General features: G+C 39.9%; 1 protein-coding gene across 8 annotated transcripts in view; it reads right to left on the bottom strand.

Annotated features, from left to right (window-relative positions):
• The window catches only part of adgrb3 (adhesion G protein-coupled receptor B3), an 87,954-nt gene extending 76,085 nt beyond the window's left edge, over nt 1–11,869 (bottom strand). For 6 of the 8 annotated variants that reach the window (XM_077730405.1, XM_077730408.1, XM_077730406.1 and 3 more), the window contains exons 1-2: nt 11,196–11,868; nt 9,202–9,970 (exon numbers count right to left, since the gene is read on the bottom strand). In XM_077730405.1, the coding sequence (XP_077586531.1) occupies nt 9,202–9,955 (754 nt within the window). In that variant the 5' untranslated portion in view covers nt 9,956–9,970; nt 11,196–11,868. Of the gene's footprint in view, nt 1–9,201; nt 9,971–11,195 lie in introns of all 8 variants that reach the window. The other 2 variants (XM_077730410.1, XM_077730411.1) reach the window with 1 other exon arrangement.
• Between the last annotated feature and the right edge of the window lie 655 nt (nt 11,870–12,524).

The raw sequence follows: 12,524 nt of genomic DNA, 5'->3' as shown, positions 1-12,524 counted from the left end.
ATTAATTAATGTTCTAAAGAACACACAAATGAAGGCAGCATCTATTACGGTCATCCATAATGTTAAGACACTTGCCATCCTCCACAGAGGAGATGCCAGCGACTGCGGTTTTAGAAACCCCTTGAGAAAGGATTGGATTTCTCCTCCACTTCCCCACAATGTCTTTGAGTGACAGACTCATTTGCTCGGGTTTGTGGGTGGATGTTTATGCAAATTCCTCGTCACTGCGGGTAGAAATAGCCATACACTGACAGGCCAAAACCAACTGGTTTGAAAAGGAGCATGCAACTTAGAGGCTGAAAGTAGAACGTCATTTGCATTAACATCTTCGGAACGCAAGGACAACGGTTAGATGAGGGGTGGGTTGCGTTAAAATTGCCCTATGCAAAAAAAAAATGTTTTTATCCCATTTTAATAATTGACAAAAGATGGTCATGGCAGTTTTCATACAACAGGAATAACTTTACTTTGCAGGACTGCAGGGCAAAACCATAACAGGCTAATGTGAAGGTTTTGCATGCATTCTTGGAAGGATAAACCATAGCATAGCTCACTCTGGAAGTTTGTTTTGTCAAACTATTTCTTACAAAAACAATTGTTGAATTGTTTACATGGTAATGATGAGTCTCCTGCATTTTGGTTCCAAACCTGAACTTAGTTTTATTGCTGAATGGATTGGAAACAGGTTCAATGTATTCTCTCTATTGTAGTAGAGCTGCGTTATTTTCTTTCGGTGAATTATGCATATGATGGAAATAAACAAATCCCATTTGTATTATAAGAGGATAAGACAGTCTTCATCATCATCTGCTGAGACTCATTACTTTTGTTTGTATTCATATAGAAGCTTTTTTGAAGTCAGAGGACGCAACAGGGGCTTTGCTTTGATTCATGGAGTCCACTTATCGTTAACTCATAAATTGCAAAATAGTCTGAACACTGTGATGTTGAGCAAGATGTGCAATTACAAATGGAAATGTAGCATTAGGCCATTGTGGCCATGGAAGGGAAGACAACATGGTCTTTTTATTGAACTGTCTTAACAAGTGATATTCTTGTACCATAATCGCTACGCAAAGTACAAAATACAATGAACTACAATGTAACCTTGTCATAGAGTATCAACCAAAAGGAAATCTATAGCACAAATGGATTATTCTGAAATGCTTTGCTTCACTACTGAATGAATATAATTTTCGAGGTTGAACATAACAAGCGATACATTGGCTGACTGTTTAGCATCTCATCTCGTATTGAGATCAAGGTTTTATTCCTGTTTGGAGCTTGAATTTTCTCCCCGTATGGATTTCTCTGCTACTCCAGTTTCCTCCCACATCTCCCCACAAAAAAAAAAACTTAACAAAAACAAAAATGCATGCTAGTTAAATCAAAAAATGCATTGTTCATATGTGTGAAAGTGTGCATGAATGGTTGTCTTTTTGCTAGTTCACCTTTTTCCTGCCCAGCATCAGCTGGGGTATGTTCCAACACCCCGCGGCCCTTGAGAGTATAAGCAGTACGGTAGATAAACGAATAAGTACATGATATTTTGAAAGCCCTCTTGTTGTTCAACAAACATTGGCACTCTTTTGACAGTGCTGTCTGCAGATAAAATACTGTTTATTTTAGGATTGTTTTCAGGTAGGCTTAAGTGATTTTGGAATAGCCTGCCCTTCTTTTGGAAATGCCTAAATCAGTGCCAGAACACATGATTTCCTTCCTTTTGAAATCAGTGGAACTTTGCCATCTACTGTCACAATATTGATTGGTTTGAATAGGTTGGGACCAAATTTGGTGGTCTTCATTGGTCAGTCTTTCTGTAGTGGAAGTAAGATTGCAGATTACCATGATATGTGACCCAATTGACAAGTGCGTACATATTCTATAATCAATTTATATACTTGCTGAAACTTCTTAGCTTTTAGTTTGTGAAATTGTTGCTAGAGTCCCAAGATCAAATGAATTTATATTTCATTGATGCAGAAGAAATCCACAACGTTTCTGTTTTTCTGGGGAGAGGTTGAATTGAAACACCTTTAAAAAGGGTTTTGCTAGTTTAGGTGAGGATGTGGAGGTGTGAGAGCCACTTTTTTTCGAGTGTCTCAAAGCTTGGGAAACCTCAAAACACATATTTGAAATGGCGCCTCCCACTTACACAATACATGGCTTTCCGTGCAGGAAGCTGCGCACTACTACCGCTTGTCTGAAGAGGCCTTTATCCCGAGCACAGACGGAGGACCATTAAAATTACCACACACCTGCTATGTAAAAGTTTCTGATTCAGCAAGTGCACAGCCGTAAAAGTTGAATGAAGAGAGTGGTGTGGACAGATTGGGCAGGTTTCCTGCCAAACTGAGCTGGTAATATTTATAGATCAGGTCTTATATGTCTTGTTAATTGGTAACCCTGAGGTGCAGCTCACCATTGGCTCCTAATCTCTGTACTTAAGCATTGGTGGCATCTTGTATGTGACCTCGGCCCAATGGTTGGGACCACTGCTCTAAAGATATGTATTCTAAGATTATTGTATACTGGGCAATTGTTGACAATTTACCTCCAATCACTTTAAAGTACTTTGAACTAGTTGAGGCGAATTGCTAAACTAGACAAATCTATTATCAGGTCCTTGCCTTTGTAAAGGGTTGTCTCGAGGACATCATGTGTGCCTGATTCATCTTATAGGGCTCATTATTTGAGACTTTACTCAGATTCCTCTTGTAATATGACATTATAATAGGCCATATAACTGCTGAGACTCATAAATTATATGAATAATGGAATGGTAAGTCGCACAGTCATCTCCTTGAAAACAGATTAGGTGATGGCTGACGTGCTTCATATTTTTCCCTTTGCCCTCAAGGATAAAACATAGTTGCATTGAAAATATGCACTTGCGTACCGAACAAATATGAATACAGGCATCAGATAGCTTTGTAACACAAGCATATGCTTTGTGTAATGATATAGTTCATGCTCATACATGTATTTTTAAGTATAATATACATAAAAAGAATATTGCAGAATGACCCAGACAATATAATGAAAAATATAATAAAGCAACCAACTGATACACAGTTTCGAGATCAAGGGTTCAAGCTTAGCTTCTGGTCTTCTTGTGTGAAGTTTGCATGTTTGTATGTTGCCTAGCAACCATTTCTGACTGACTAAGTCAAAGTTGTATAGTTGTATTACCTTGATTTCTTATTTTTGATTACACGGGAGAGGCAAATGGGTCTAAATGTGATGTAGTGTAGTTCTTTGCCGTTTTTCTTGGGACATTTTTCACTTTTCTTGTGGGTGTTGTAGGTTAAGTTCTTAATCTATTGACCAGTTGAATTCCAAATGACACCTACAGTTCAATAGATGATGGTCATTTTCATGTTTCCAATCCCGCTAACTCACAGCACAAGTTGGCAATCATGTTTTAACACGTGTTGCCTCGTTTTGGCCCTGTGTGATAATCACAGATTTAGTATTTAGCAATGGGTGGTGCAATGTAGTTACAAATCCTGACCGATCATGCCAAGAGGCTTTATTTTTTTAAATTTATGGACTAATTTTTTACTCCTTTTGTTTATTACATGTTAGAAACCACTCTTTTGGTGCATCAGTCTCTTGCATTGATTGTACCTGATGTAGTTTATGATTGTCCAATTATTGCACAGAGAAGTCTTTGCGCTGTCACATTGGCTTTTCATTGCGCTACAGTCGATTGGACTTACTTGAGCTGACCATGCCTTTCACTGACAGCTTTCTGTTCATCTCAGCAGAAATAGAAAGGTTGAGATGAAGGAACACTGAGGTCGCAGCAATAAAAGCCAGGTACAAATGTGCTATGAAGAAAGCATACCATGTAAAATGGTATTAGTTGACTCTTAAAGCCATGCGATTGTGATTTTTACAAGGATTGTAACAAAAAGTGAACTTTTCTAACAAAAAAAAAGTGTGTATAGAAGGTTAAACCAACAGATTTAGGGCTGTCGGGTTGAGGTCTCTCCTTCAATGAATTGGAACTAAAATGGCCTCCAAGTGTACAGAACAATGGGACTGACCATAATGCGGTTTGACTACTGAGCGACTTGACTGAGATCCAAAGTGAATAAAAGGCGGCTCTATGTGAGGCAGCGGGGCTAAGCTGTGACGGTGCTCACCATTGCGGCGGGTGACGGTACCCTTGCTCCACGTTTTGTTCACCGACAAAATCTCATTGACATCTTTTTCTTTCCCACCAACCAGACGGTTCAATTGAAGTAAATGCACCAGAAATATTTACAGTATCACATTAAGAAAAGCAAATTCCTTTCCTTTTTTATTTGCATTTTTTCTACACTGTAGCTAAATTAAAGCTGTGACATTCTATGTGAATGAGATATTTTAGTTGAGTTGCATGAAGCCTTTAAGGTCCGTGCAATTTATGTTTGTAACCTAATTCTTTAACTAATACTGGGTTTGGAGGCCTCGTTGTAGACTCATTAAATATTCATTTGAATATCTAATGTACTTACGAGACCCACTTTTTTTGGTAGCATCGTGCATTTTTGGGTAAATTATAGCCCCGTGCCATTCTCTTTTATTTTAATACACAGGATGAGCCTGCAAACATCACAGGGAAAAAAGCCATATGCTCTCCATGATAAGTACTAGTACATGTTCACACACACAAAGTTACATGGCTGTAAATACTTTCTAAATCTTAATACCTAGGGAAAATCCTTCAATTTCATTTTTGCAAGCAGGGCCACAAACATCACAAGCACAACACAACTATTTGAAGCTTCATTAGCAGCCCATTGGAAAACAAACACGAATACACTTCCCACCCCCGAAGCAGCGAGACATATCGACCCTGATCCTCCAATGACGACGAAACAGCACAGATAATGAGACAGTCGACCATAGCTGAGGGGAAAACGAGTCGGCAGAGCCACAAAAGGAAGGATATCTTTTTGACGATATAACATTAGCAGGTTGCGAAAGATACCAAAAAGCTCGAAGAGAATTAAAGGAATAGGAATGAAATCAATAGTAAGCTTTTATCCTAACCAAGAGTGCCTTTTTCATTAGAATTAATAGAATTCTATATAACAAAAAAGGGTGTTGAGGTAGACGTGGTGCATCAATAAAGGGACCCTCTATTTAAGATAGTTCATGTAGGTTTAACAAACTCACATTATGTATTTTTCTTTAAATCCAGCAAGGAAAAAAGCGATATTCGCACACTCTTTAGGCTTTGACAGTAATCGGGTTGTGAGCAAAACATACCAGGATAGATATTTTCATACACTGCCCCAAAAAATAGGCGTCCCAGAATAAGCTGAAAGCCAAAAAAAACCCATCCCAACCCCATTTAAATCACTACAGAGTTTTCAACTGAGGTTAATCTTAGTGCAGACACCATTTTTATATTCAGTAAATTACAAAAGTTCCAATCGCGGCTTGCTTTAAGTTCCATTAAAAACTTCAAAATCATGGCAACCTGTTTAAATAATGAATGCTCTATTTTTATGGACTAAAAGCAAAACACAATGTCTGCGATAACAGACATTCCCTTGTCCTTTCCTCCTTTTTTCTATTGACTCAAAAGTCACATTTAACTAAGAGCAGACTGGGCAAGTCACCCAAACAACTCAACTCTGACAAAACACACACCTATAGGGAGAAGCCAGTCACCATGCCTTTGCGTGACTGTTGTAGGAAGATAAAAAACACACATGCGTATGCCCACACACAAACAGGGGAAGAAGAAAAGATAATTCAATCCCAGTTCGTGCCTGTGGAGCCCTGTGCCACCTGCTTTTTTTTGCTACTTTTATGCATGAAACAGTGACTGCCATGAAAAGAAAGCAGCATTAATGAGTCACGAGATGTCTTTGGAGTTTCCAAAGTGTCAGTTTGCTTTCCAAAGCAGCAGAGCATCAATTAAAGTCTGTCTTTTGTCCGTATAATCACCTTCAATATGTACGAGATGTAACCTTTTTAAAATGGTCTACACCGTACGCAGTTTCGTAAGCGTGACTTACAGCCCAGCTTGCCTTTTTGATAGGCTCGGAAGGCCGATAGGAAGTTGAGGAGATCAAAAACCAGTGATTGTATCAAAAAGAGACCATGTCGAGTGTTTGTAATGCTTGTTTCTTGATCGGGGACACACTGTCACTACACCGCCAAGAGGAGAGACAGTGCTCTTTTAAAACCCAGTGTGTTGATCTCCCCGTTATCCAGATGAAAACGGATTTATTCAAACCTCCCATCAACTAACACTATAAATAGATGCAAGCGGAAAATCTTCTGAGAGCGGGGGGGGGGGGTGTAAGCTATGCTTTTAAGCTGATATTAACATGCTGAAAAATGTCAAATGTTATTCTAGAAAAGAGAGACTTTTTTTCTGTGCCAAAAGGCGTAATGATATCTTGATTTAATGAGAGGGAGCCTTAAATGATATTGCCACTTGCCGCCTTCACTGGCCCAGCATCATTTGTGAGTTATATTGCAATTTTTTTTGAAGACACAAGATGAGTGACAGTCACAATCTGCACTGAAATTTTAGTGACATATAAGTCATCGTTGTTTTATGCTTTGACTCAGTGTGAATGATCTCTTTTTAATTATCTGGTTTATTTAATTAGCAGTTATAAGTTGGCAAATTGACTTAGTGTTCTTTGACTTGTAGAGTGTTGCATTTGATCTGTTTTTTGGGGGGAATTTGGAATTAAGCAGCAGGGTTTCCACACCTGTTAGGAAATATGGATGTGCAGCAGAAAAAAAAGGAAATAGAAGGCTATATAAAAAGAATCGGACACATATTTGACATTTATTTTTTTGACATCCTCAGAGAATGGTTACTGGTCGTTTTCCTCTAAGAAAGGGTACATTTGCTCATGATATCACATATTTCAGCTTTATGTTAGAACTCAATATGGCTTCTAAGAAAGTGAATGGTGTAAGTGATTGTACGATTGGGAACCCCTGTAAAGTTTACACAATGTTTGCTAGGCTCTTACTGGTAGGGTAACACCTTAGTTTTTTGCGGCTTAAGTGCTACTAACAAAGCACTTAGTAAGGTGAGTGTGCCATTTATAGGTAAGATAGGAACCAATAAAAAGAATAACAAAAATAACTACTTAATAGCTTACCAAATTGATTGTTATTACAGTACTTTGTTCCCTGCTCTTTTTTTCACTTCAATTAGCGAGCCAGTCGTGACTTCGAAGTCAGGTTAAAAAGAAATTCGAATTTAAATAAGGAAAATACACATTTTTCTCTCTCTCACATGACCTTTCATTACATTTTTTTTTTTTGAAATTTACATTGATTATGGTCAGAATCATGTTTATATTTCACATTTTCTCTTGTCATGATGTCAATCAATGTGATTGTGTCTTGTACAATTTGAAGACATTTCTCTTGATTTAAGTCTTAAATGATGTCACCAAATGAATAATAGTCTTAAATCCAAGTCCCACTGTGTATGTCTATAAGCATAAACACAATTGCCCCCCCCCCCCCCCCAAATGTCTCTCTACATACCTGTGCAAAAGAGAGAAAGTAATGATGTCAAGGCACTAGCTGGTTTCATTTTCTGTAGCTGAAGGTTGGCTCCTCCAACATGTTTCCATATTGGCATAATAGTAACATATGTTTTTGAAACTACTGTGCACAATTTCCATAGCATTCCCAAAGGCTCTTGCAGCATATCCAAAGTGTGGCGCTAGACAGTGAGCTCCCTATTGATTTGTCAAAGACATCAGGCACTTCATCTGCATTCAGCCTTGGGCTTTATGAATTCAAACCACAATCTAGTGAATGCCAAGTCAACTGAACCACTTGGTGGAAAAGTGGTTTTAAAGGAGATGTAGACCGAAACAGGGTTGCAAGAGCAATGACAAGGACACAAGCCTTCTTATTATGAGCTGATTTACCAAATAAACCATATCGAAGCATGTGACCGCAACACCTTCGAAATCGCTGCATGATATCTTATTCTTCCAATTGTTGGTCTCTAGGGAGTGATTGTAGCAACCATTACTTCAAATTCACAAGGGAATGCTCATTTTACAGCATTATTTCCCTCTCTAATCCATTCAGTTCATTCATGACTTTGGTGATGAAGGTCACTGCTTTTTTTTTCACATCATTGCAAGCCTCACGCAACAGTAGTTTTTTGAATATTTTTTTTTTATGACCATCAGTTGGGTCATGGCAGCCTGCTCAAGAAGCTTCATGTTGTATTATGACCTTATCAGAAGCTTTTGCAGTTAAAAGTCAATGTAATAGGTTGCATTGCTCTACAGCAGTAGTACAGCGAAGTCGCTAAAAACCTTAAACGGTATTGTAATATTTCAAATTTGTCCAAAATTGAGACTTGGTAGTATTGTTTTAATTGTTGTTGAATTTAGTTTCAATAGATTAAGTGTTGTCAACCCCACAGAAAGACAGTAGACCCTTTAAAGTCAAAGAGTTGTCCATTCTGTTGTGATGGAATATGACCTAAATGTTGGCACCTTAACTTAAAATGAATGACGTGAGGCTAATTTGCTCACATCTTGCATCATGCGGATTGACTGTGACCCTTCCGGATAAGCCGAAAGCCAGTCACTCTTGCTTTTTTTTTTGCAATCTCACTTGTCACACAAGTGTAGGGAGAAAAATAACTACCAAAATACACTCACCATACACCTGCAAGTCTCTCGTATGTACAAAATACTACATGGTTGTATTAAAAGCCATTGTCAAGACCAAAACACACCCACACAGACACAAAAAAAAACAAATTATGAATCTGAATCCCTATATGAGTGAAGATAGCTAACCTTATAACCTCTGGATCATCCAAAAAAGCCAAAGAAAAACTTTTATACACACACACATAAGGCAAGACCAATTATTTAATGCCTTGTATCCCAAAGCTTTTGAGCAACACACGTTTCCCCTCAAGCCTTTGACGTCATATAGTCTCTTCTGTAATAGATTACAACTCCAAGCCTTGCGTGCAATTAGCCAGGCAGCAACCCTCTAATTAAAGCTCTATTGTATGTGTGCTCTTTGTTTCATGGGCCATCACGCTCGAGACATGCAAGAGAATAGGGCAGAAAAAGGGAGTGATTTTCGTGCACAATATCAATAATCTTATTATCTAAGCCTTGAAATCCCTCAAATTATTGGAGAATCAGCTTAGGAGAAGGACGCCATAAGCAGCATACTCACCTTCTTTAGGAGGCCGCTTGATTTCGGCACTCAGGTTGCAGACCTGGCCTGCGTGCAGTTGAGGCGACAAGCAACCCTCCGTTTGGGCGTTGAGCGGTAAAACCACATTGTTGAGCATGAGCATGCTCTCCGATTCTCCGTCTCCTAAATGCTGGGGGCAGGTGCATTTGGTGTAGACGATACCACACGTCTCCACCGTGCCCTTCTCTAATTTCAGGCAGTTTTCCAGCCACGTACAAAGTACCTGACAGCCAAACTGGCTAGGGCTGGCTTTATTCAATACCAGGAACTCCACAATAGACTTTTCCTCTTCTTCCAGCTTGGTTGGGATCAATCCGTTTGAATCGGAGGGGAAAACCCTTCGCAATTGAACAAAATTCTTGTCGTAGAGCAAAAAGACATAAATATTCTTGGAGTCGCACAGGTACACTATCGACTGGTTAACCTTGAGTAAGTCGTTAATCTTTTCGTGAGAGTAGTGATCAAACTGATAGGAGAGCAGAGAATACTCTGAGCAGCTTAGGTCTTGTTTATATAGCTTCAGGTAGATGCTGTATTTGGTCGGATCGGGGTTCTCCAGTGTCCACGTACAGTTTGTGTAGTTCTTGGGGAACATTTCAGTCACAGAATAGGATCCGTAGATAACCCCTTTGACCAAAGTGGAACACCAATAATCTTGGGCACCAGTTAATCCAAACATAACCAGAAGATAGGTGGAAAATATATAAATCAACAGGTTTCGAACAGCCTTCATCCTATGTCATTTGGCCTGAAAAAGCAGAGATGAGGAGAATTACACAATAACCAACATGGATGATCGCTCAAATTATGGGATTGGCGTCTTTCTCGTCATTCAAATGGCAAGAAAAAAAACACATTTATAGGGAAAAAAATCTGCCACATCCACCACAGCTGCATGTTTTTTTGCACCCCATATTCCCATGCCTCAATATGCAATACTGTACTTTGTGCAAACATTGCCACCTTGTGGTTACTATGACCATTATTTATTTATCTATTTCTAGTTTGCGTGCGTTTGTTAGGGTGACATGGTCAAAAATACTTTAAAAAACATAGAGATGATGCAGGCAAAAGTCTAATTTAAGGTTAGAGTTGTTGCATGACACAAAAAAAGGCTCTTTAACGTCTCTGTGATAGTAAATTAACCTATTTGATGCAAATGGTCTCATTTTAGGGATTGACCCCCTCTAGAAAAGACCCATTTGCAGAATAAAATGCCTCCATAAAAGGTTTACCGCGTGCCATGGGCTAGTGCAATTTTTTTTTCGGTGCGTCCTCGCGTCGTGCACGGGCGCGTGTGAACGAGAAGGAGAATCAGATTGGATATAGACGGAGAGAAAAATAGAGAGAGAAAGAGAGAGAGAATGCAATGCCGTGTCCTGATTGCTTTAATCCTGCAGGCAATGCAGCTGCGAGCGTGCGCGTGCTCGCCTATGCAACTGTGGAAGTCATGAACGCATCCTCACACAAGCTAATGGAATAGAATAGAATGTGGAATAGAATGAGGAATAGAATCATGCACCTTCCCACACACACACATATAGACACGTACACACACAACTTATTTGTCGTGCAAGGCTTGCAGCGTGCCGGATCAGCTGTGAGCTCTATAAATCCACGCGGATCCACATCCTTTTGCAAGATTCATGTGCAGGGGCGTCAGGGGGGAATCAGTATTCCGGATGAAGAGGAGAAATGGCTCGTCAAGAGAGGATACGCTCAGTTTTTATTTTTTTATTTTTTATTGCCTAGGCTTTCAAAACGCAACCATCTCTCTCAGGGGGCGATGGGAATGAAGACATGGTGCCACTTTAAAGTGTTTTTTGTGCGCATCTTCATACAGATCATCCCTAAACACAAATTCATGGAGACTTAGACGCAGCAGCCATGCGAAAACTTTAACGGACGTCAAAATCTAAAGCATGCAATGTGTTAAATTGGTCAAATAAAATCAAAAAATACAATAGTCTTACCTTACACCACGAAAGCTATGGCTATTTTCCCCACATACTTGACAACATCCTCTATAAAGCAAGTCTGCAGCCCCCGAGTGAATCCATACTCCGACCCGCACGCACACACGCACACACGCAAAAAACACAAGTCCGGCGCAACAAGATGCTTTTAGCGGCGGGGGGTGGGGGGTTGGCTTTGGTGGGGTTAGGTGGGAGAGAAAAAAAATCAAATCAAATCAAAATAAAATGCCTTATACTCCGCTTTCCCCGTCCGTATCCACGCTCCTCTTCTTCATCATCCGTACAGGCTTTGTCATACAAACTCAAAAATTGATGCAGATGACTATCATTGGATTTCAAAAAAGACCAAAAGAGGGAAATTGTTTGTCCAAAAGCTGTTTTCTTTCTTTCTTTTTTTTAGAATAACATCGCAGGTTTATTCGTCATCTCTTATTCCATTTCCAAGCAAGTCGTCTGATAGCACCCTCTCGTCGTGTCGAGAAAAGAAAGAGGAAGGAAAAAATCCGTCAAGAGTGGGTGGATGGGAGATGTTGGGGGGCCAGTGAGGACGCAAAAAAAGGCGCTTTGCTGGCTGCTTGCAGAGCTTCAGGAGCGGGCTGCAATATCGCGTCACACTCTCAGCACCATACACACGTATGCACGTTCACTTCTTACTGCGTCTGGCACCAGCACCCACTTTCTTCCCTGCCCGCCTCCTCTACCGCCCTCCCTTTTTCCCCCCATCTCGCCCCCCGACACGCACACACACTTAATTCCGATCAAAAGGGGTTCCCCCCTGAACTGGACCCCTCTCACTTGGGCTCAGACAACGTTTGCGGAATGCAGCATCCTTTAAAACTGGATTATTTCATGGATTTTGGGTGTTTTGATTGTTTTTTTAGATAAATGGGTGATAACTGTTTTGTTATAAGAAACGAACCCTTCTCTTACCAGGATGTGAAAACTAGTTGCTGTCGTTGGACTGTTTTATCGTTAATGACTTTTTGGCTCCAGTTTATTTTGCTCTTCATCAGTTTCACTGTTTTGGGACAATTTATTGTGACTCTATACTGGATTTAAAGTCATTTAGATGAGAGAAACTGCTCGTTTGCACATTTTTTTCCGATTCATTTTCTGAACTGCTTATCCTCAAGGCTCGCCGGGGGTGCTGGAGCCTATCTCAGCTAATTAACCACACTTTATTCTTGAATCGGTGGCCAGCCAATTCCAGTAGACGAGATGGAAAACCATTCACGCACATACTCATACGACGATTTGAAGAGCCTATTTTGCATGTTTTTCTGGGATGTGTGAGGAAACCGGAGTACCCAGAGAAAACCCACACAA

The sequence above is a fragment of the Stigmatopora nigra genome, chromosome 12, assembly GCF_051989575.1.
Source record: "Stigmatopora nigra isolate UIUO_SnigA chromosome 12, RoL_Snig_1.1, whole genome shotgun sequence".
In the NCBI taxonomy this organism is placed as follows: domain Eukaryota; kingdom Metazoa; phylum Chordata; class Actinopteri; order Syngnathiformes; family Syngnathidae; genus Stigmatopora; species Stigmatopora nigra.
The sequence above is the reverse complement of the archived record's forward strand: the minus strand, read 5'-3'. Positions and strand labels throughout refer to the sequence as shown.